General features: G+C 37.5%; 1 protein-coding gene across 3 annotated transcripts in view; it reads left to right on the top strand.

Annotated features, from left to right (window-relative positions):
* REV3L (REV3 like, DNA directed polymerase zeta catalytic subunit) overlaps positions 1–22357 on the top strand; it is a 94683-nt gene that overhangs the window by 44596 nt on the left and 27730 nt on the right. For 2 of the 3 annotated variants that reach the window (XM_088139533.1, XM_007426588.4), the window contains exons 12-18: positions 2167–2303; positions 6701–10823; positions 13084–13979; positions 16786–16874; positions 17785–17910; positions 18219–18417; positions 20935–21046. In XM_088139533.1, the coding sequence (XP_087995659.1) occupies positions 2167–2303; positions 6701–10823; positions 13084–13979; positions 16786–16874; positions 17785–17910; positions 18219–18417; positions 20935–21046 (5682 nt within the window). Of the gene's footprint in view, positions 1–2166; positions 2304–6700; positions 10824–13083; positions 13980–16785; positions 16875–17784; positions 17911–18218; positions 18418–20934; positions 21047–21711; positions 21840–22357 lie in introns of all 3 variants that reach the window. The other variant, XM_088139543.1, reaches the window with a different exon arrangement.

The raw sequence follows: 22357 nt of genomic DNA, 5'->3' as shown, positions 1-22357 counted from the left end.
CTAGGGGAACACTGCTGAGAAGACATACTCCCAGGTACTTCTTGTGTGGAAGAGAATGTGAAACAGAGTCTCTGACGGTTTTAGGGTAGGGGAAAGGAAATATAGGAAGAAGGATCCGTGGTTCCAAACTTCAAAGGGTTTTTTGGTTAAAATAGTAACTTGAATTGAGACCAGCAATCCAATATTGATCACGTAACATTGGTATAATAGTTTTGTTTGTTTGTTTGTTTATTAGATTTATATTGTTGCTCTGATGGCTCCAGAATGAAAGGTGGGATATAATCAGTCAACACCTAGTCTAAGTCAGTATTTCTGTATTTTGTACCATCGTACGTTAGCAGACTATCTTCAAGGGCAACCCATGTATAAGATAACGTAATGTAGGTTTAAAATTATCAGGGCATGGCTTACTGAAGCAAGGCTATTTCTATCTATGTAAGGCCTTAGCTGCCACACCACCCTAAGCAGGTAAAGATGCTTATCTCAGAGAACACTCATGCCTCTAATGACAGAGATAGATTTAGAAGCACACTCAAGCTGTGAACCTGTTCCTTTGAGTGGAAGCACTCTCTTCCAGAATAGATTGAATGCTAGTCATATCCAGATTATGAACACTAATAGTATCTTTGGCTTGTCATGATTGACCTTCAGTGGTTGGAACTCATTTAGTCATTACCAAAGCTAGACACTGCCTTAAGCATTTCCACTGCCTCACTGGATCTGATAAAAAAAAGAGATAGAGCATACTTTACTCTGAATTTCTGAATGATCTCACTCAGCAGTTTCATAGAGATGTTGAATAAGGGCAGGTATAAGGGTGGAATCTTACGAAACTGCACAATAGAAATGTCACAGGGTAGATTAGAAATCTTTCAACATATCTTTCTGGAGGCATCCATCCAGACATGACAGCTGCAAAATTGTTCTATCAATATGTAACTTAGACAGCATCTCCATAGCATGTCATGATAAGTTGTATCAAAAGTCACAGAGGAGAATCAGTTCTGCCTAACTATGTCTCAGCAAAAGCCATCTAATAGGATGGGCAAGAGAGTTCCTGTCCAATCTAGACTTAACCCCTAGCTGAAATATATCTAGAAATTTAGTTTCATCTATATGCATTTGGGTCTAATCAGCCATTTCAACTCAATAACTTTGCCCAGGAAGGGGATATTACCAACAGACCTATAATTATTCAGATTGCCCAGTTATTTGTTTTTCAGGAATGGTCTCTTTTTTAATGAGGCTGGGACCACACTTAATTGAACTATTCCCTTCCTACTAGGTATAATAAACTATGAGGGGCTAGAGTTGAGAAAAGTGGTAAGTGGCCGATCTCAACTAAACAACTTATCCACATCTTCATTGAGAGGAAATAGTGGTAAAAGAGAATAATCCTACTTCACCATCACTCCCACAAAATGGGCTCAATTATGAACTTTTACTAGTGTTTTACTAGTTTCTGCCATCTGCATTCTAATTGTGCCTGTATTGGTTTGTGAGAAAGACCTTGAGAAACAGGGCAAAGAGATGCTGCCTAGGGAATGGTCAGATAAGAGAAGGCATAGCCTGCAGCTACATAATGGGTAGAGAAAGAGGCTCAGAATGGACTGTCCCTAACTTCTCAGGCTGTAAAGGAGACGGCAGGAGATTTGTACTTTCAGACTTGCAAACTCATGTTAATGTAGCCTTATAATAAAATAGAATTAGCTCATCAGGTCGTGTTTCCTGTCTGGTCTACCTGGGAAGGCTGAGATACCCCGTTAGGTTGATTTTCCTCAGCTAGATTGAAAAAATTCAGAGTAGGAGGAGATGTTCAGAAGTAATCACATCAACTATCTGTATTCCATAGACTGACCCAGGAAAATAATTCAGAGCCCTCTGTGGTTCATTAGCCTCTGGGGTCAGAGCAATCTAATAGTTCTCTGCCCTTGAAGTGGTAAAGTTGCTACAGTCTTAAATCTCAGCAGGAAGTTATTTGACCACAACAGGGGAATACAGTAGGTGTAAAATACCCCACCATCAGACTGTCATCCTCCTACAAAGTGAATTGTACAGATTGATTTGTCTTCTTTTCTTTCCAAGATTCAATGTGTCATAAATATTGAACTATCAGATTATAGCCAGAAGCTTTTAGATGTGTAAAATAGGTTATATTTCTTGTAGGTCAGTGGGCAGAAGTAGAAATCAAAGTTCAGGTGAAGACAATAGTTCTTCTGAAGATGATATGGACTGGAATGATAACATGCTCCTAGCAAGCCTTTCTATACCTCAGTTAGATGGAACTGCAGATGAAAACAGTGGTAAGAATACTTAAAAGAATTTTGCATTTTTCTATAAAACAATACTTCTTCAAAGTGATCTCTGAGTCACATGCATGAGTAATATGTGCATGGGTAATATGCTTGTGCTTTCTAGAGCTTGAAGAAACATTTGGTAGGAATCTTGCCCCACATATATCACAAAGCTAAGTTCAGGTGAAGCTGTTGTATTTGTTTTCAACCACCACAGTGATAACATTCCATCCTTTAATAATCTTGATAAGAATGAAAGCTTTTCATTCTTATCAAGATTATTTTTTGTTGTTATCATTTTTTTTCCCAGTGTTACTCATCTCAACTTTCTTGGGTCTTATTAGAGTTGTTTGCTTGGATTCCTGTCCCCCTATCATGGGCATTTAGCTTTTTGTTCCTTAGAACTGCATTTTGCAGATGCTAGCAATGCAAACTTTCTCCTTCAGATGGGCATAAACTATTTCTTTTTCCTTGGCAAAGCCCATGAAATAAACTCTATGAACTGCCAGACTTTTACAAAGCAGGGTTATCATTACTGTTCCTACTACTTGTGAACCATTAGCACTTTTGGAGCAAACTTTAAAGGCTGCAGACATCAAAGTTGTTAAACTCTTTTGCCTAAAACTCCAGCTATGTTCAGGAACTTGCCAGGCAGACCAACATCCCCTCCATCAACTGAGGACCTCCAGGTCTTTGCTGCACCACTGTCAGCTCTGCGGAATTACCCAGCATGGGCTCAGAACTTTCTAAGAGGCCTGCTGTGCCCAATTGTAGCCATGACAAAAAGAGGAGAAAAAAATAATAAAAGCCTATTTGCTTTACCATATCTGACTCTGGCATTTTCTGGCTCCCCTACACAATGGCATTTTCCAAATCCACTTATATTCATTTCACCATTTCACCTTAACTCATACTGTCCGGTCCTCACCACTTCTTTTTCAGGCTTTGGAGTTGTTCTTGGAAAGGCAGATTTGGGATAGATCCCTGCTGAGATGTACATCCTTAGACCACCATCATATTCAGGGATATGCTCAGAGCACAGTCCTGTACCTGTCTTGAGAATACAGAGACCCTGGTTGATCATCCTTGCTCACTCTGTGGGGATTATCTTTTTTCAAACTGTTTTGGTTCTGTGCTATTCTGTTCTAACAGAAGACGAATTCCAGTAGGGTCAGGGATAGATGGACCATCTCTGTGAGAGGGAGTTTGAATGCTAGGTGACCTCACCTCTACTTGGGCTTTTCCAGGGCCTACCCCTTCAATGCTGCCTTACCTATGGTTTTTCCTCTGGGATCAGTCTGATGAGATGTCTTCACTGATAAGGCTGGGTTGGACATCTGGCTAAAAGGGTTGCCTGGGCCAAAGAGGCTGGAGGTGATAGGACAGGAGGGAGGGAGGGAATGGCTAGATAGAACAAACCATTGGTCCAAACAGGTTGGCTGGCTAGTGGTTTAGGGACAATGGATCAGCTGCTCAGCTGGTAGAGTATATCTTAAGTGGGCAGGCTGCCAGAGCTGGCTGTAGGTGCTATATGTGCCAGCATGGCTATATGGACTGTTGGGGTCTGAATTGCTGTTAAAGAAAACTGGATGGGGCTATAAGGGGCTCAGTTGACAGTGGCCAATCTGGTATAGTAGTCCCAATCACCAATAAGGGAGAGCTTGGGGAACAGCCCAAAGCAAGAGAAAGTGGAAGTAGGGCTGAATCCAGCCCAGTGTGGAGCACAGCATGGATAATCAGGCAGAAAGGGAGCATCTGCATCTCTTTCTCTTTTATTCTGCATCAGAGAATCTCTACACTTGTGCTTGAGTTCAGACTATCTGACTGAATGCAATTCTTTTCACACCTTTCTCTCCAGCCCATCTCACCACCACTAACAGATCCCTGTTTAGATGAGAAGCTCAGCTTCAAGCTCTTTGCATTCAGAATCCAGATGCTAGGTTTCATATCATATTAATGAACTCAGGCTTTTCATAGTTTGAAAGACTCAAGTTCCTTCTAGGGCTGTCTCCATGGCCAAATTCTTCAGGTTGTATGGCTTAGTATTATGGTACAAAACATGGCAAGGTAGCACAAAATATGCCTCTACTTTGAACCTCATACTACAGATCTGGCAACGCACCCCTCTGTCCTTTACTTGAAAAAGACTCTTACCAGGTGCTGCAGGGGTATCAGAATGGCTGGTTGTGAGTAAAAATTGTATCCATCAACAATAGCCATCATCAAATTATCTTGGAGCAACCCCAAGGGTAACACAGCACAACAGGCAATGCCTGACTTTTTGCGACAAAGGCAGATACCTAATCTCTTAGTGACAACTTCTTTTTTTTCCTATAATGGATCCATTTTACACATTTTTATCCACTCTCATACTGACTAAAATCATGGCAAAAATCAACAGGGACTCAGCCAACCACATTTTCATCACACCTTGATAATTTCAGCAACTGCCTCCCGACTACCCCAACCTGTTATCCATCCATCAGACATAAGTTATTCACCTGGATCTTGATTTTTTCTCCCTCACCTCTTGGAGGTTGATTTCTCATGAATGTCTTACACAGTTAAGTGGAAATCTTTCTGGATTTCAACAGTTTAATCCTATATGGTATTGTGTCCATCATATTTTGGCTTTTCTCTAAATGAGCAGAGCTTTCTTCCACTGTCTTTTTTCCCATCTTTGAGAGGTATTACCATCTTCTCCTTTCCTTCATCATCTCAATACATTAATGTCAACAACCTTTGAGCTGATTCACTTTTTTGCATGAAAAGTAGCCTTTTTGGTTGCTGTAATGTCGGGCTAGAGAACTATGTGGGTTACAAAGAGTACCTCCGCATTTTTTATAGCAACAAAGTAATCCAGCTATTTCCTTCCTTCCAAACTACTTTTCTGCTTTTCTAATACCTCAACTTCATTGGAAAATTGCTTCATTCACTGAAAGTCCATTGTGCTTTTACTTTTTATTTCAGCTGTGCATCACCATTCTGCTGGGACCAAAGTTTATTCCTGGCCTTCTAATAGGATTGGGGTTTCTCCTTAACTCCTCCAAATAGTCACAAATATCAAAATTTGTTATGAACTGGTCAGTCATGCCCTCTTCCAGCCCATGCTCACTCTGTAAGAGCACTTGGCAACATCAGCCTTTTTCCAGGGCATTCCCTTAATAAAGTTATACTAGGCATCTATGTGGGCTCATTCATCCACCTTCATCCAGTATTATAAACTAGATCTTTATTATCAGAGGGATGCTATGGAAGGACTGTCCTCTTTTTGGCTATCTTATGACAAACACATCTTCCAGGTAAGAAGCTTGCTAATCAACCATGTGGAGGAGAGCCCATGAAGAAGAAAAACTGGTTATTTTCTTTTAACTGCAGTTCTTTAAATGGTCATCTGTGAATTCACACATACTGTACTACCTCATCTGGTGACCTCTACTTTGTTCATCTTAGGAACTGAAAGTATTCAGTGAGAACTACCTAGTCATGTGATATTTGTAAGGTGAAGCTCCTGCCATATTTTTCAAATGGTTCCTTAAGAGGGCTCTGCACAAGCACATAAGTTTGAATTTTCAAATGATGATTTGAAGAATTGTAATTACAAGTAAAAAAACTATTTTTCCCATCTCTACCCTATTTTATACATATATTTTATGTATTTTTTCTTTATACTGAATTACTAAGTTGCAAAATCATAGCATTAATATGTTTCCAGATATCCTCCAGTTTTACTTAACTGTACTGAAATAGGTTTATAAGGTTATACCAATTGATTACACAGGGTATAGAGGTAGCTAAGAAAATGTTCTTGATTCAGCCTTTCTTAAATTATGAATTAGTAGGCATACTGAAATTCTTATGACATAATGAAGAAAAGGAATCTTGAGACAATATTTTCTCCCCCCCCTTTTATTATATTGTTATAGATCTTTATATATTATATTATTTCAATACAATGATGTTTATACAATGTTAATTGGAGATTATTAGCATTCTGTTGTTTAGAATGCATCAAAGTATTTGTTATATGATAAAGTTTCAATCTTAAGCTGATTACTTAGTATTAAAGTATACACACACACACACACACGTGTGTTAATACATTGAGGCAATATTCTCAAGTGGGACACGAGAAAAAAAAAATTAAAGTGGCCAAAATTTAGCAAAGTTGTCAAATTTCAGGAGCTTTGTGGAACTCTGTGAATGTGATCTAAGGTGTCCCTCAGATCATATTATTAGTCCCATCATAAAGGTCTTGTACTGCTTGATGCTTTTAGATTCTTTTAATTATATTTTTTATCACCAATAATTATTATTTGGCCAAACAACATCTTTAAAATTGATGATACTTTAAAGAATATAACCTCAGGGAGAAAATATTTAAAAAAAAATCTGTTCTATTCTAGACAATCCTTTGAACAATGAAGGTTCTCGAACCCACACCTCTGCAGTTGCAACAAGCAAAACTTCTGTAAAGACTACAATTTTTCATAAAGATGCTGCTACTCTGGAACCTCCATCATCTGCTAAAATAACCTTTCAGTGTAAACACACAAGTGCCCTTTCTTCTCATGTTTTGAATACTGATGACTTAGAAGGTCTTACTCAACCAAGCATGATAGATATAAGACCTGACTTATCAATCCATTCTCTTTCAAAAGAAAGTACTTACAACATTAAATACCCAGCATCCTTCAACAATATCCTCCATTCTGAAAAGCCACATCAGGAAAATAATAAAAGTGAAAAAGGCCCTGTTTTGTGTGAAACAGCTTATGAAGACATCTCCTCTGTAAGCAGACACATGCCTAGCAGAAAGTATACTGGAATTAGAAAGGCTACAAAGGATGTATCTCAGCATATGAACCACCAAAGTAGTGAAAGTATTTTAATTAAAAAGCCTAACTTTATAGATTTAGTTTATTCCAAAAATAAAACAACTTCTGAAATAAATAAAAAAGCAAACACTACCAATATAAATAGCCTTTTCCCAGCACCAGAAAACTGTGAAACTATGTCTTGCTCAGAAGGTAATCAGACTCTTCTTATTCATTCTTCTGAAAACAGCACTGATGGAGATAGCCTTAATAACTTTAAAATTAGATATGAAGAATTTCAGGAACACAAGTCTGAAAAAACAAATATAAATCAACAAGCAGCCCACTACATGTTCTTTCCTAGTGTAGTTCTTTCTAATTGTCTCAATCAGCCACAGAAGTTGGGCCCTGTGACATATAAACTGCAACAAGGCAAAAAGCAGTCTAAGCTAAAACGAAATAAAAAGAAAATGGTTCTTAGCAATCAACAGTCTGCAAGTGCCCGGGATGCTTTATCCACAAAAGAAAGCTGCTATATACAAGATAATGCAAGTAGCAATATTCCTGATAGAGATGTTTTGTTACCGAATGATACTCAAGTTCATCATCTGGCTTTTGAAAACAAAATGTCCACAGACGCCAAGAACTGTACTGATTGTCATTTTGAAGATTTTGCTCGAGAATCTGAGCAAACATTTGGGCTGTGTGGAAATAAATACACACTCAGAGCTAAACGTAAAATAAATTATGAAACTGAAGACAGCGAATCTAGTTTTGGCATACATAATTCAAAAATCACCCTACCTCATTCTGTAGAAAATGATGAAAATGTGGATGGTTCTAAGAAATGTAGAAAACGAAGGCGACTTTCTAAAAAATTGCCACCTGTTATTATAAAATATATTATTATTAATAGGTTCAGAGGGCGTAAAAATATGCTTGTTAAGCTAGGAAAAATAGATTCTAGTGAGGAACAAGTCTTACTAACTGAAGACAAAATGAATTTATATAAGAAGCTTGCACCTTTGAAGGACTTCTGGCCAAAAGTTCCTGATTCACCTGCAACCAAATATCCTATTTATCCATTAACACCAAAGAAAAGTCACAAAAGGAAAGCAAAATGCAAGTCTGCCAAGAAAAGACTAGGTGGGAAACCACAAAATATAAAAAGTAAAAATATTAAAAGAACCCTGTATTTCAGAAAAAGAACTCATGCTTTTCTTTCCCCTCCTTTGCCATCATACAGTGCTGAAGCTGAAGACTGTGACTTGAACTATAGTGATGTTATGTCTAAATTAGGTTTTCTGTCAGAAAGAAGTGCAAGTCCAGTCAATGTATCCCCACCCCGCTGCTGGTCTCCCACTGATCCAAATGCAGAAGAGATTGTGAATAATCTAGAAAAAGAAACATTAGTGTTTAAAAATACTAACACATTCAGCAGTAAAACTGTTAATCCCTATGTGGGAAAACACATTCAGTCAAAAACTCAGGTTAAGAAATGTAAAAAGCAATTTGCTAGTGCTACTGTAAGAAGCAACAAAAAAAGCACTCAGTCTAATAAACCTAGAAATGATTTGAAGAAAAAGCCAAGATCAAAACAGAAACAAAAAATAGAAAAAGTGTCAACACTGATGACAATTGCAGATGGTCAAAATAGTATTCCTCCTGTAGCAGAACTTAAACTAATGCTGAACCCCTGGGATTTACCTGAGAATGTTCACAACTTGGGAAACTCACAGCCACTTTATGCCCAGAAAGAGATCCCACCAACTGGCTGTTCTACAGGACATCCATCATCAGCACAGCTTTCATTAACAGCTAATGCCCAAGTAAATCCATTGATTTATTTCCATTCATTGTTGGAAAATGAAAAGCCTATAGGGCATCAAGGTTCCAGCTTGACAGAGGATCTTCATCCAGGCATAGCTTCTATGATGTCTGGAAGGGAAAAAGCCAAAATCAGTTTCCAAAGATCTAACAGTCAGAGTGGTATATTTAGGATGAAAGAATCCTCAATTCAAAATAATGTATATGACCAGTGTAACTGTATATCTCAGGTAGCACTGAATGCATATAGTTCTAAGGATGCACCTAAAAAGACAGAAGAAGTTGCAAATTCACAAAACAAAATTTTATCCTCTGAGGGAAAGGTAAATGAAAACTGTATTTCTTCTGATGTGATCAGTACTGATCAGATTCATCCTGGTAACTTCTTGCATTGTAAAGATAGTCAGCAGCAAATAGTTTATCTATCAGAAGCAGCAAAACATGCTGATCATATTTCTTCTTTTTTAAAAACTTCTGAAGAAAATCATGGATCTTTTCAGTTACCAAAAAAATGCTTTGTAGCTTCTTTAAGAAGTCCAGTTAAAAAATTAGAATGGGAACAGAAACAGAGGGGTTTTATTTTGGATGTGTCACATTTTAACCCTGAAAAAAATACAAAACAAAAGGGATTGTCAGAAACAATCTCTCAAGCCCAAACAGATTCTCAATGTAAGGGCAAGGGTCTGGTAACTGCTTCAGCATTCAGTGAAGGGCATTCTGGCTTAGCAGTTCTGAAAGAATTACTCCAAAAGAGACACCAGAAAATGCATATGAACAACATTCATGAACAAGCATCAGTTAAATCTCAGTTAAACAGAGATGCTTCCTTCCCTCTTGATGCAAACAAACCAGTTAAAAAAACTTGTTCTGTTGCATCCCCAAGAAAACCTCGTATTCCCAGGGATAAAAAATCTAAAGAAAAAGCAGTCAAGCTTTTAAAAGATTCTGCAAAACAAATAAGTAATAAGACTGGCCATGTTACACCTGTTGAAAGCCCCATTTTTTATTCAGACCCAGGTTTTGAAAGTTGTTACTCACTTGAAGATAGTCTGTCACCTGACCATAATTACAATTTTGATATTAATGCCATAGGGCAGACTGGATTTTGTAGTTTGTATTCTGCAAGTCAATTTGTCCCAGCAGATCAAAATTTACCACAGAAGTTTCTGAGTGATGCAGCTCAGGACCATTATCCAGGTCAAACAGCAGAAACTGAACTTTTAAATCATAATAATAAAATATCTAAGGAAGAAAATATGTATAATTCAGACCCTACATCTTGGTTAAGATCTGGCCCACTTAGTCCTCAGCTTTTTGATAAAAGATGTCTGGAAAACAATGAAAATCTTCACAGTCAATGGAAAAATGTTATTCCATCTACGTCTCAACCTGGTTCACCAGCAGATGAGCGACAGGCAGAAATGTGCCACAAAGAACAATTTCAGTTGGACAGAAATATTATGAAGAAAACAATTTTTCTTAATCTTTCGTCTCCAAATGGTGATTGGAGTCAAAATCCCTTTAGGAAGGAAATCATTTCTGAACCTGGGCAATCACTTGACTCAGTTAGTATTTCTTTTTCTTCTATTTTATCTTCACCGGATGGTGAACTTATGGATGCTGCTTCTGAAGATTTAGAGTTGTATATTTCAAGAAACACTGAGGGATTAACACCAACCCCAGACAGTTCACCTAGATCTACAAATTCTCCATCACAGTCAAAAAATGGTAGTTCTACACCTCGTGCTGCTCACATTCTTAAACCTCTGATGTCACCTCCAAGTCGTGAAGAAATCATGTCAACTTTATTAGATCATGATCTGGCAGAAACAATTTATCAAGAACCTTTTTGCAGCAACCCCTCTGATGTTCCTGAAAAGCCAAGGTAATGTTATATACAACTTTAAGGTAGCCTTCCTTTCTGAACCCATAAGTGAAGGCCAGAGCTACATGGAATTATAATTAACTTTGAGCTATAAAAGTAAGATATTTTGATTCATTTTTGTAGATATACAGTACTGTGCAACAGTTTTAGGGAGGTGTGAAAAAACGCTGTAAAGTAAGAATGCTTTCAAAAATATATGTTGTAATTGTTTATGTTTATCAATTTACAAAATGCAAAGTGAGTGAACAGAAGAAAAATCTAAATCAAATCAATATTTGGTGCGACTACTCTTTGGCTTCAAACCAGCATCAATTCTTACACTTGCACACTTTGTACACTTGCACGAAGTCACGGATCTTGTAGGATTAGAGTCAGGTGTATGATTAACCAATTGTACCAAGCAGGTGCTAATGATCATCATTTTCATATGTTGAAACACAGTCATTATCTGAAACAGAAACAGCTGTGTAAGAAGCTGAAAACTGGGTGAGGAACAGCCAAACTCTGCTACTAAGGTGAGATTGTGGAAGACAGTTTCATGTCACAGGTCATACATCATGGCAAGACTGAGCGCAGCAGCAAGACACAAGGTAGTTCTACTGCATCAGCAAGGTCTCTCCCAGGCAAAAATTTCAAAGCAGACTGGGGTTTCAAGATGTGCTGTTCAAGCTCTTTTGAAGAAACACAAAGAAACGAGCAACATTGAGGACTGATGATGCAGTGCTTGGCCAAGGAAACTGAATGCAGCAGATGAAAGACACATCGTGCTTCCTTCCCTTCGACATTGGAAGATGTCCAGCAGTGCCATCAGCACAGAACTGGGGGAAACCAGTGGGACCCAGGTACACCCATCTACTGTCCAGAGAGGTCCGGCCAGAAGTGGTCTTCATGGAAGAATTGTGGCCAAAAAGCCATATCTCTGACGTGGAAACAAGGCTAAGAGACCCAACCAAACATGGAAACATAGGAACTGGGGTGCAGAAAAATGGCAGCAGGTGCTCTGGACTGATGAGTCAAAATTTGAAATATTTGGCCATAGCAGGAGGCAGTTTGTTTGCTGAAGGGCTGGAGAGCAGTACAGTAATGAATATCTGCAGGCAACAGTGAAGCATGGTGGAGTTCCTTGCAAGTTTGGGGGTGCATTTCTGCAAATGGAGTTGGAGATTTGGTCAGGATCAATGGTGTCCTCAGTGCTGAAAAATACAGGCAGATACTTATCCATCATGCCATACCATCAGGGAGGTGTGTGATTGACCCCAAATGTATTCTGCATTAGGACAAGGACCCCAAACATACAGCCAATGTCATTAAGAACTATCTTCAGCGTAAAGAAGAACAAGGAGTCCTGGAATTGATGATTTGGCCCCCACAGAGCCCTGATCTCAACGTCATCAAGTCTGCCTGGGATTACATGAAGAGACAGAAGGATTTGAGGCAGCCTATATCCACAGGAGATCTGTGGTTAGTTCTCCAAGATGTTTGGAACAACCTACCTGCCGAGTTCCTTCAAAAACTGTGTGCAAGTGTACCTAGAAGAATTGATGCTGTTTTGAAGGCAAAGGGTGGTCACACCAAATACTGATTTGATTTGGATTTCTCTTCTGTTCGCTCACTTTGCATTTTGTAAATTGATAAACAATTACAATATATATTTTTGAAAGCATTCTTACTTTACAGCATTTTTCCACACCTGCCTAAAACTTTTGCACAGTACTGTATAACCATTATGAACATGGCATGTAGTAATGATTGGGTATTACAGGGAAGTATTTAAATGAAACTAGATATACTACTGTTCTAGTAAAATGTTCTTGGATATCAACGAAGTTAAATGTTCATAATCAATTAATTTACTAATCTGGATTTAATATGTTAGTCCCCAAAGGAATTTTGACTAAGTTTATTCTTTTTCTTAGGGTAATTTAACCACATTTTATTATTTATTTGTATATTTTACTTTCCTTGTATATTTTATTGTATTGTATACAGTAGTTTTGCACTGAAGATATGCTTTTTCCTAGTGAATCAGATTCTCTATTCCTCTTCACCCCTCTGTTCTTTCCAAATCTGATCTGGAGGCTGAAGACTCTCTAGAATAGATTTGAGGGATGCAGTAGAGGATAGGAAAGTTTCCATTATACAGGTAAATGTATACTTGCATGATATTAGATGGAGGAAAACAGTAGAGATAAATAAGACTACTAGAAAAATAAATTAATTCTGTTTATGAGAAAAATAATTAAAACAATTATTTTCACAGAGAGATTGGAGGAAGAGTACTTACAGTAGAAACTAGACTTCCAAATGATCTACTTGAATTTGAAGGTGATTTCTCATTGGAGGGACTACAACTCTGGAAGACTGCATTTTTGGCAATGGCACAAAGTCCTAGGTCAGGCTCTCCTCTTCGAAATAGCCAATTCTCTACTGACAAGAAACAAAGGAATACCCGTAAAATTAATGACAAAAAGATAGTGATCATGCCTTGCAAATGTGCACCAAGCTACCAACAAATTCAGTCATGGCTTCAAGCCAAAGAAGATTATGAATATTTTAAAAAAAGAGTTGTCCTCAAATCAACTGATATAGAAAAGATTGATGAGAGTTTGAACAACATGTCTTTGCCTAAAAATCTGTGTCATCAAACAGTCAAGGTTGCTGTGAATTCTGGCATACCAAGCAAACCTACTGTACAATCAGAAGATCTGTGCTTTTCAACTTCAAATCCTACATCACCTCAAACTATGGAAAACTCTGGTATAAATATCTCTGAATTGAGTAAGACTACCGTTAAAGAAAGGACAGTGCCACTTGTCACTGCAGTAATAGATATGGACAAAAAAGAGGAAGATTATATCAATTATAGTTCTCCTGATTCACCAGTACTTCCTCCTTGGCAACAAGTTGCATCCACAGATTCTAAACAATCTAATTTAGAAGATTCAGAGGGCATATTGTCTTCTGTAGAAGAAAATAAATCTGTAACTGAGAAAGAACAAAAATCTGTCAAAAAGGAAAGCAAAATACCATTCTGTGTCTCCCCATTGAGCAAAGAACTGGATGGCAATTCTGAAACAATTTGCTTTCATAGTACACCTATCAGGGAGCATATATCTCAAGGAATACCAGAAGCACTTGGATGTACTCCCTTATCAGGTAAGCTTATAAACAGTGAAATGCAGCAATTAAAAATAAATTCAGTTAGTTATGGCATTATTTATTTGTTTTATTAAATTTATTATGACTGCCCACTCCAAAAGACCTCAGCGGCTTACAATATCTCAGCCCAACTCACTTCACAAGGTGGTTGTTGTGGGGAAAATAGGAGGAAGGAGTATTAGGTATGTTTGCCGCCTTGAGTTATTTATAAAAATAATAAAGGTGGGATTAAAAAATATATTCATATATACAATTAAAGCATGAAACAAAAAGTGGCAGCCCAGGCTAAAAACAACCCAAACAATAAAAACATGACAGCGTCCACAGATAGAGTAACCCCAGACCTGGTCTTAAGGGCCTGGAACCCCAGGAGAGTGAGCACCATACATATCTCTGGGGGATGCTGTTCCAGAGGGCAGGGGCAGCACAGAGAAGGCACACTTCCTCAATCCCACAAGATGACAATGTCTAATTGAGGGGATCTGGAGCATACCCATTCTGCCGGAATGTACCAGACAGGCAGAAACTATTAAAGATAGTTTAGAAAGAAAACAAGCCCCTATGCCATGAAAGGCCTTATAGGTAACAACCAACATTATGAATTGTACTCATAAGCCAACTGGCAGCCAGTGCAGCTCATGTAGCAGTGATGGCACATGGACATAATGAGGCACCCGTTACTGCTCACACCATTGCATTTTGAAACAGCCGTAGCTTCCAAATTGTCTTCAAAGGCAGCCCCATGTAGAGTGCATTGCAATACTCCAGTTATGAGGTGATCAGGGCATGAGTAACCATCTAAAGGACCTCCTAGTTGAGGAAAGGGCACAACTGGCACACAAGATGAACCTGTGCCAAGGCCCTTCTGGCCTCAGCTGCCACCTGCTCATCAAGCAGTACCTGCAAGTTCAGGAGGACCCAAGAGTTGCACACTAGTCTTGAATGAGGAAGTGCAACCCCATCCAAGACCAACAGTGAAAACATCCCCAACCCAGGGGGACCAAACAGCTACAGCCACACAGTCTTGTCAGGATTGTGCCGAAGTCTGTTTCTCCCCATTCAGACCTCCAGACACTGAGTTAGTATAGTGACAACTTCACCTGTGCAACCGGGGTTGAAATGTAGAACTGATGATACCCAACCCCGAATTGATGGATAACCTCATCCAACAGTTTCGTGTAGATGTTACACAGGAGTGGGGAGAATGTTGAGCCTGAGGTACCTGTAATAGTATGTGGGAATGACTTTGGGAGACAAGGGGAAGAGCTACAGCCTAGGCAACCATCACACAAAAGGTATCTCAATCCACAGAAGCAAAAGGGGCATGGGAAGCATCTCAGAAAGGACCTTTCTTAGTTTTCTGGAAAGTAAAAATATAGGAGGGAAGAAACGCTTTCAGACTTGCAAGATTCTGTTACTGTAACCTTACAATAAAGGTAGTGTTAGTACTCGTGGTTGGTGCTTCTTGTCTGGACTACCTCAAGGGGCTGACATCAATCTTACAAGTCTCCTACTCTCTTCCTAAGAGAGGCAGAAGATCCCACTTGGAGTTTTAGAAATGTCCTCCGATCCCCAAGGTCACCTCTATCCCCCAAGTACCTAGCTGCAGGATTGTTGCAACACCAGCAGCAAGTGGATATACAAGTAACCAATTTACAGAATGCCATGATACAGCTAACCCAACAGCTGGGACAGAATTTGCCTTAACCTACAGCAGCACAGCAACCTGCAGCTCTTCCTCCTATCTCCCAGGGTCATTCCCACATACCATTACAGTACCCCAGTGAGGGGCCATGAACATGATCTCTTGCCTCCCATCAACACCAACTAGAAACAACCACTGAGGAAGGAGGTGAACCACTGCAACAAGGCATCTTCCATTCCCAGCCCTGTAGATGGTTCAGAAGGATGCAGTGGCTGAGAGATCAAGGAGCACAAGGATGGATGCACCATCCCGATCCCAGCTCCACAAAAAATCACTGACAAGCACGCCCACCCTTATCTCTGTACTGTACTTCAATCTGAAACAGGGAAAGATAAACCATTTCCTCCAAGATCTGTAGCTGCCATCTGACCACCTTCTCCACAACCTTCCCCACAAAGGAAAGATTGGGAACTGGATGATAATTGTCCAGTATGGAGTGGTCCAATGATGGCCTCTTGAGAAGGCAGCATACTGCCGCATCCTTCAAGGCTAGAGGGGCTGCCCTATCTGTCAAAAAGAAAATATAATATTAAATGTGGATTTAAACATATTGGACAGTCATTTAATATTCACTAATTTAAAATAGCCATACTGTTTGAATATATGAAGACACTAGTATCTTAAATATGACCAGGTAAATGAACAGTTTTTGCATTTGAAATATTTGTATCTAATTTGAGTAAGATCAAAATAAAATGTTGTGATCAGATGCCATTCCATGATTCAGTATTGGGGATAACATTTTACTTGTTTCATGTGAGTACAACATCTATTCTGTCAGGAAAATACTCTATTTTTTCTCATTAACTGAAGTTGCCAGTGATTGAACCAGTAGCTTCCTGAATGCAAAGCATTAACTTTTTAATTAAAATAATCATTTAAAGATTTTGCACATAATTTAGTCCATTGAAATATTCCTGACAAGAAACTGCACTGTTGTACCATGAGTTGAGGTTGATTCAGGGTTGTATTCACATAATTTAGTCTTACAGTTTACTTGTTTTGTTGGTGTATATGCTTATATTTTAAGCTGCTTAGAGGTGTTTAAGTGAAATGACATAGAAGCTTTTATAATATAAATTAATATTCCTCTCTCAGCCACAGGACAAGATATTCAAAAATTGAATTCTAGACGAGGAAGAAACACTGATGCACTTCGTAAAGTACTTTTAACAACACAAATTAAGGTAAGAAGAAGGAATGAAACTTTATATTAACTTAGGTTTTGATTTTTGTCTGCTGCAATTAAGTTCTATTTTAAGATCATCCTTATTGATTGAATTCTAGATTAACTTCTTTGTGGAAGTTTATATGAAAGGGCGGGCCAAAATTAGCCTGAGTAGAATAAAATAAATACCTTTGAATATTGAAAATTGCTTTGGAATGATTTGTAAGATAACTTTCTGTGATATATCATGCCAGAAAATCACTTTTGGATTTACTTCTACTGACTTAATACAAAACTTGTTGCTCTTACACATAAACTTGTTGCTCTTACACATAAAAGTATATATTTCTTATGAAAATGCATTTAAAGGTTATACTGATGGTGAAGAATATTGAATACTTTTTTGGAACCTGAACTTTTCATAATTTTGAATATCATGTTTGGTATCATGAGCTTGATCTTTTTGATTGAAGGATGTGTTAATAAATATTAACAACACCGTAGGAACCAATTTCTGTGGTATAGGTTGAGATTTAAGTGGCTATAATATACCTGTAAATGCTAGCACCACAGTATTACTCATGCAGTCAGTGTTAGCTGTGCAGCTGTTCCCAGCCTTTTGTAATCAGTTAGGAAGTGGAAGAGGAAAGAGTACAAGCTTTTCCTACCCATGTGGTTGTTTCAGAGATAATGTCCAGCTGTAAGTCTTGTGTTAACTGAAAGAGGTTTCCACTGTAGTTATGAAAGAAGCATTAGAAATTATAACAATAGAAGTTTAATATGGCAGCATTTTTCTGCCTGGAATGTGATCTGAGTATTTATTTATACACACTAGTTGAATGAACATGAACAAGATTGTGAGAGTTAAATTATTTAAAGTATTAAAGATTAACCTTAATTATTAAAAGTTTTATTGTTTTGTTTTACAGAATCAGTTCACTACAATAAATACCCAAAAGAAAGAAACTTCTCAGATTGAAGGACCATCTTTGAACAATTCTTATGGTTTTAAGATAAGTGTACAAAATCTTCAAGAAGCAAAGGCTTTACATGAGGTAAATTAATTTTTTTATTGAAAATGCTTTACATACTCAAATATATATTTCTCAGATCATTTTTAAACTTTTAAAAATAAAAATACTTAAGATTGGTGCATATTCATAGGCAACCTCACTTAGTAATTTATTTATTACACTAAATTACATGATTTTATCCTGTTCAAGAGACAGATACTGATTCCTGAAGTAGTTCATGTTAATCAGCAAATTGATAGACTCATGCTTGATTGCTTTATATAATGGTTTCGCTTATGTTTTTTCAAATTATTTTAAGAAGAGATAATAATGTAAACTTTTCTGTGTAGGTACAGTATCTTACACTGCTAAGTATAGAATTGCATGCTCGAACAAGAAGAGATTTGGAGGCGGATCCTGAATTTGATCCTATCTGTGCTTTATTCTACTGCATCTCATCTGACACACCATTGCCAGATACTGAGAAAATGGAAATCACTGGTGCTGTAGTGATCGATAAAGACAGAGCAAGAACTATCTCAAGCCAAGGTCCTTATTACACTTTGTTTTCTTTAGAATTAATGTCAGTATTTTGAATTTATTGTATTCAGGTATTAATAATCATTAAGGTAAAAATGTGGTTTTGAAGGATGTTTGCTAGTGTTTAAATTCATGTCATCTCATTGTAGAATCATGGGACTTGTAGTAGATGGTTTCCACCTTATATCTTTTTATGAACATTTGCAAGGGCTGTAATGCTTAACACCTAACTAATTGTATATTAAACCGTGTTTAATATCTCGTAGCATGCTCCTGCAGAAGTCCTGAAGATATAAAGAGGAAAGCATATCCTAGATGGCAGTCCTCAAAACTCTTGTGCTGAACTAGTCCTTTTTAATTTTCTGGAACTGTTCAAGAAATGCAGTTTCGGTAATCTGTCTTAATTGGTTTGAGTAAAGATAGAACATGAATTATGTTAAATGTTGCATAAGGGTTGTTGTGTGGTTTTCTCTGATCTTTGTAGGGTCTAAAGAGGGCCCTTATTGTATTGTACCTTTTTGGCTTTGTTTAGACCAGTGATACTCAACCTGTGGCTCTAGAGCCGGATGCTCTTGAGGCCCTACAGGCGGCTTTCGCAGTGTAGGCATCTGATCGGCGCTCCACTCTATCAGGCAGCGCGGGGAGCACTGACCAAAGGACCAGCAGTGTGGGAGTCACTGAAGTACCTCCTCCCATAGGAGGAAAGCGAAGGAGCTGCTGGGATCCCCCCACAGGTAAGAATAGAAATCACTCCAGCCCAGCAGCCATGGGAGAGAATGGGGAAGCCTCCCTTTTTTCCCAGCAACCAATAAGAAACAAAGATTACAGCGATGGGAAAACAATGATATGCCATGAAATGTTTGAGTATATACTGTATGTGGTGACAAACACCACCAAAAATTATATAGCATCATGAAGCAAAGATTGCAATGTTCGTATTTGATGTTATGCTCTGCAACAGTTAATGGTGAAGTGGCTCTCCAGCTGTTAAAGGTTGAGTACCACTGGTTTAGGCTGTGAAAAATAATTAGTGAAAAATAATAAACTTAATTACAAGAATAAAATAATAAACTCTTAGATTTATATTCAACAACTTTATGCTGTCTGTTATTAAGGCTCTGAATAACATAATGTAGTATTGTAACAAAACATACATGTTTCATCCACTTTTATTTCTGGATATCAAGTAATTTCTCTTCTTACCTTTAGCATTCTTTGGTAGCATTTTTCTTTAAAAGTTTTCCTTTTAAAGCAATAGATTGTTTTTACTAAATTATGTCTTTCTAGAGGCTGCCTTGAGAAACTGAAAAGAAAATATATGGATTGAATTCAACCATGTTACATTAGATTTAGCACATTTTCTTTAGAAAACAGAGGTTGCACTTAATGTTGCAGAGTTATTAGTATTGAATATTAGCATTTTTTCTGGAAAATATTTGATTTATTTAAGATATTACTGGCTGACAAAGTAAAATCTCATTTGTGATTATTCTACCGTGAGATCTTTAAATTCTAAAAATACATTGACTAATGTTGGAACATTATAACAAAAAGTCATGATCAAATTGAAATAGGAACATCTATGAAAGTGCCTCAACTTGATTTTGGCCATGTATGTGTTGTGTGGCTGTTACTTTAAAAAATAATTTACATGGAACTGCTAGAACTAATAAATGTGTTATGTCATTTTGATGTGAATATCAATTAGTTTTTAACAGTTGCAACATTGAATATTGTTCCATTTGCCCTATGGACAGGCTTTAGGTTACATAGTAGTTGCCTGAAAAGCCATGTTCCACAATACTAACTGATCATTCCTACTCTCAGTTGATTCATCATAGTCCTGCACTATCCTCAAAGAGAGGTTTTACCATACCTTACAGTGAAATATTCAGTAGCCATTTCCTGTCCAGAACCCTTCCCCTCAGCTTGTTTCCTACTTACCTGGATAAAAGATAGTCCATGATCTTTTGTATAAGAGAGAGCAGGGTACTCTTTGCATGGAGAGTTTAGTGCTTGGACACCAAGGTAGTCTTGTCAGTGAAGTCTATATTGATTAATATGCTCCTTCTTTGCCATGTGTAAGGCCAGCATTTACTTGGTGCATATTGATAGAGATTAATTTAGCATGGTTTTCTTCCTCTGAATTGGACATATTAATAATGTAGAATAGCAAAGATGGGTTCAGGAATTCAAATCTAAAGAAAGATACAGTCATTTTTCAGTATAGATTAATAAAATTGTGTATATGACATGATTTATTGTGATTTCTGTTTGTGAGGTCATAGCATTTGAACCTTAGAAAAATCAGAGTGGAATAGTGTTCTAAAAAATTCAAAAATATGTGCATGTTTTTTTCAGTATAATTGAATCAAATACAAAATTGCCATAAACTTGTTCATGCTTAGTCTGCAGCAGGTGGAGGAGGGGTGGGGGTGAACTTGAGTCTATTTCTACTGCTCACTGTCAAAACTGAAATGATCAGGTTTTTCTTAAGAAATAAATACATTTTAATTTGCTTTTCAGGTAATAGAGAACATGCCCCTTTGCTTGCAAGATCTGGTATCTCAGGGTTGGAAGTCACGTATGCTACTGATGAGAGAGCACTTTTCCAGGAGGTAGTGAATATTGTTAAAAGGTAGTGCATCTGTGTTCTGTTTTTGTTTTCAGCCTCTAAATTTCTAATTAAGTTTGTTCAACTTCTGGTCTCCCTTCTCTTTCTTATGTCTTCATATTTTAACAGTTCTATTTTTATAAAAGTTTGCTTTGGGTTCTCATAACAGATATATTTATCTTCTAAGGTATATTTATTCAGATGTCTAAACCAGAACTCACATCAGTACTACTGAAGTCATAATGTCCATAAGATGCATGTGAAATCTAGAAAACTCATTACTGTCTTACAATACAACTTTAAAAAAAAACTACCAATAGGTAGGAAAGAGGGGATTTTTATGACAACTTCATAGCAAAACTCATTGCTCCTAGTGATACAGGCAAAAATAAATAGGCATGAAAACCTGGCTTTTTTACATATGTCTTCTCCAAAGGGAAACTTCTCCTTTTCCAAATTTGAAAAATGGCTTGGTATATCATTTCCAAGTTCCTTACATGCTTTTATAGCATCCTCTGATCATGCACTTACAGAACTTCAGATGTGTCTTTCTTCAGGTCAACTGCCAAAGCTTTGAAGTCTTAATGTTGTCAAGAAAGCTAAACTTTGAAACATCTGGCTGGAATACATTCTCAAGGAAAATGTGTACTAGGCAGAGTACATCTGCAATTCTCTCTCTCTCCAACTAGAAAACTTCTGATGAGAATGGCATTGACCAAATCCAGGAAACCAGAATACTAGAGTTGCTGAAAGCAACCAGCAAAGGGTGGGTCCTGACGAAGCAGCGGATTCCTGTTCAGAGAAGACAAAATTACAGGTAAGGAAATTAATTTTATCTTTCTCTTTTTTGGGAATCCGCTGCTCCGTCTGACTTACGAAACAACTTGGAAATAGCAAACCAATTCTGTTCTTTTAATTTTTTAAAATCTTCCACCATTTTGGAAGCATAGGGAAAATATCACTTGTCTACATTAAAAAAAAATTCCAAACAATAGAATATTACAATTTTTCTTTATCTCTGAAGATCAACAAATGAAGACTTGACCGCTGAAGGCTTCACTGAATGAAGAAAGCACACTGATTTCTATATAGTGAAAAAGGCAAACCAAACATCTGGGTTGTTACCTGGTAAACACCTCTTGAAATGCTGTGTGTCAGCTTCTAGTGGCTGTAGAATGACTGGAGTATAATGTGTACTTTCAGATATTTTTGATAGAATATTTTTATTGTTGGAGGGATAAAAGTTGCAGCCCCTCAAAAATAAAGTTGATACAATACTTTCAGTCAGTGTTTTCACTTAACAAAATAATAGAGACATTTGCTTTTTGCTGAAAT

Source organism: Python bivittatus, unplaced genomic scaffold (assembly GCF_059951505.1).
Source record: "Python bivittatus isolate LINGU-HERP-01145 unplaced genomic scaffold, Pbiv_v1 ctg000020_np1212, whole genome shotgun sequence".
Taxonomy (NCBI): Eukaryota; Metazoa; Chordata; class Lepidosauria; order Squamata; family Pythonidae; genus Python; species Python bivittatus.
Note: the sequence above shows the minus strand (reverse complement) of the source record. Positions and strands in the feature narration are given on the sequence as shown.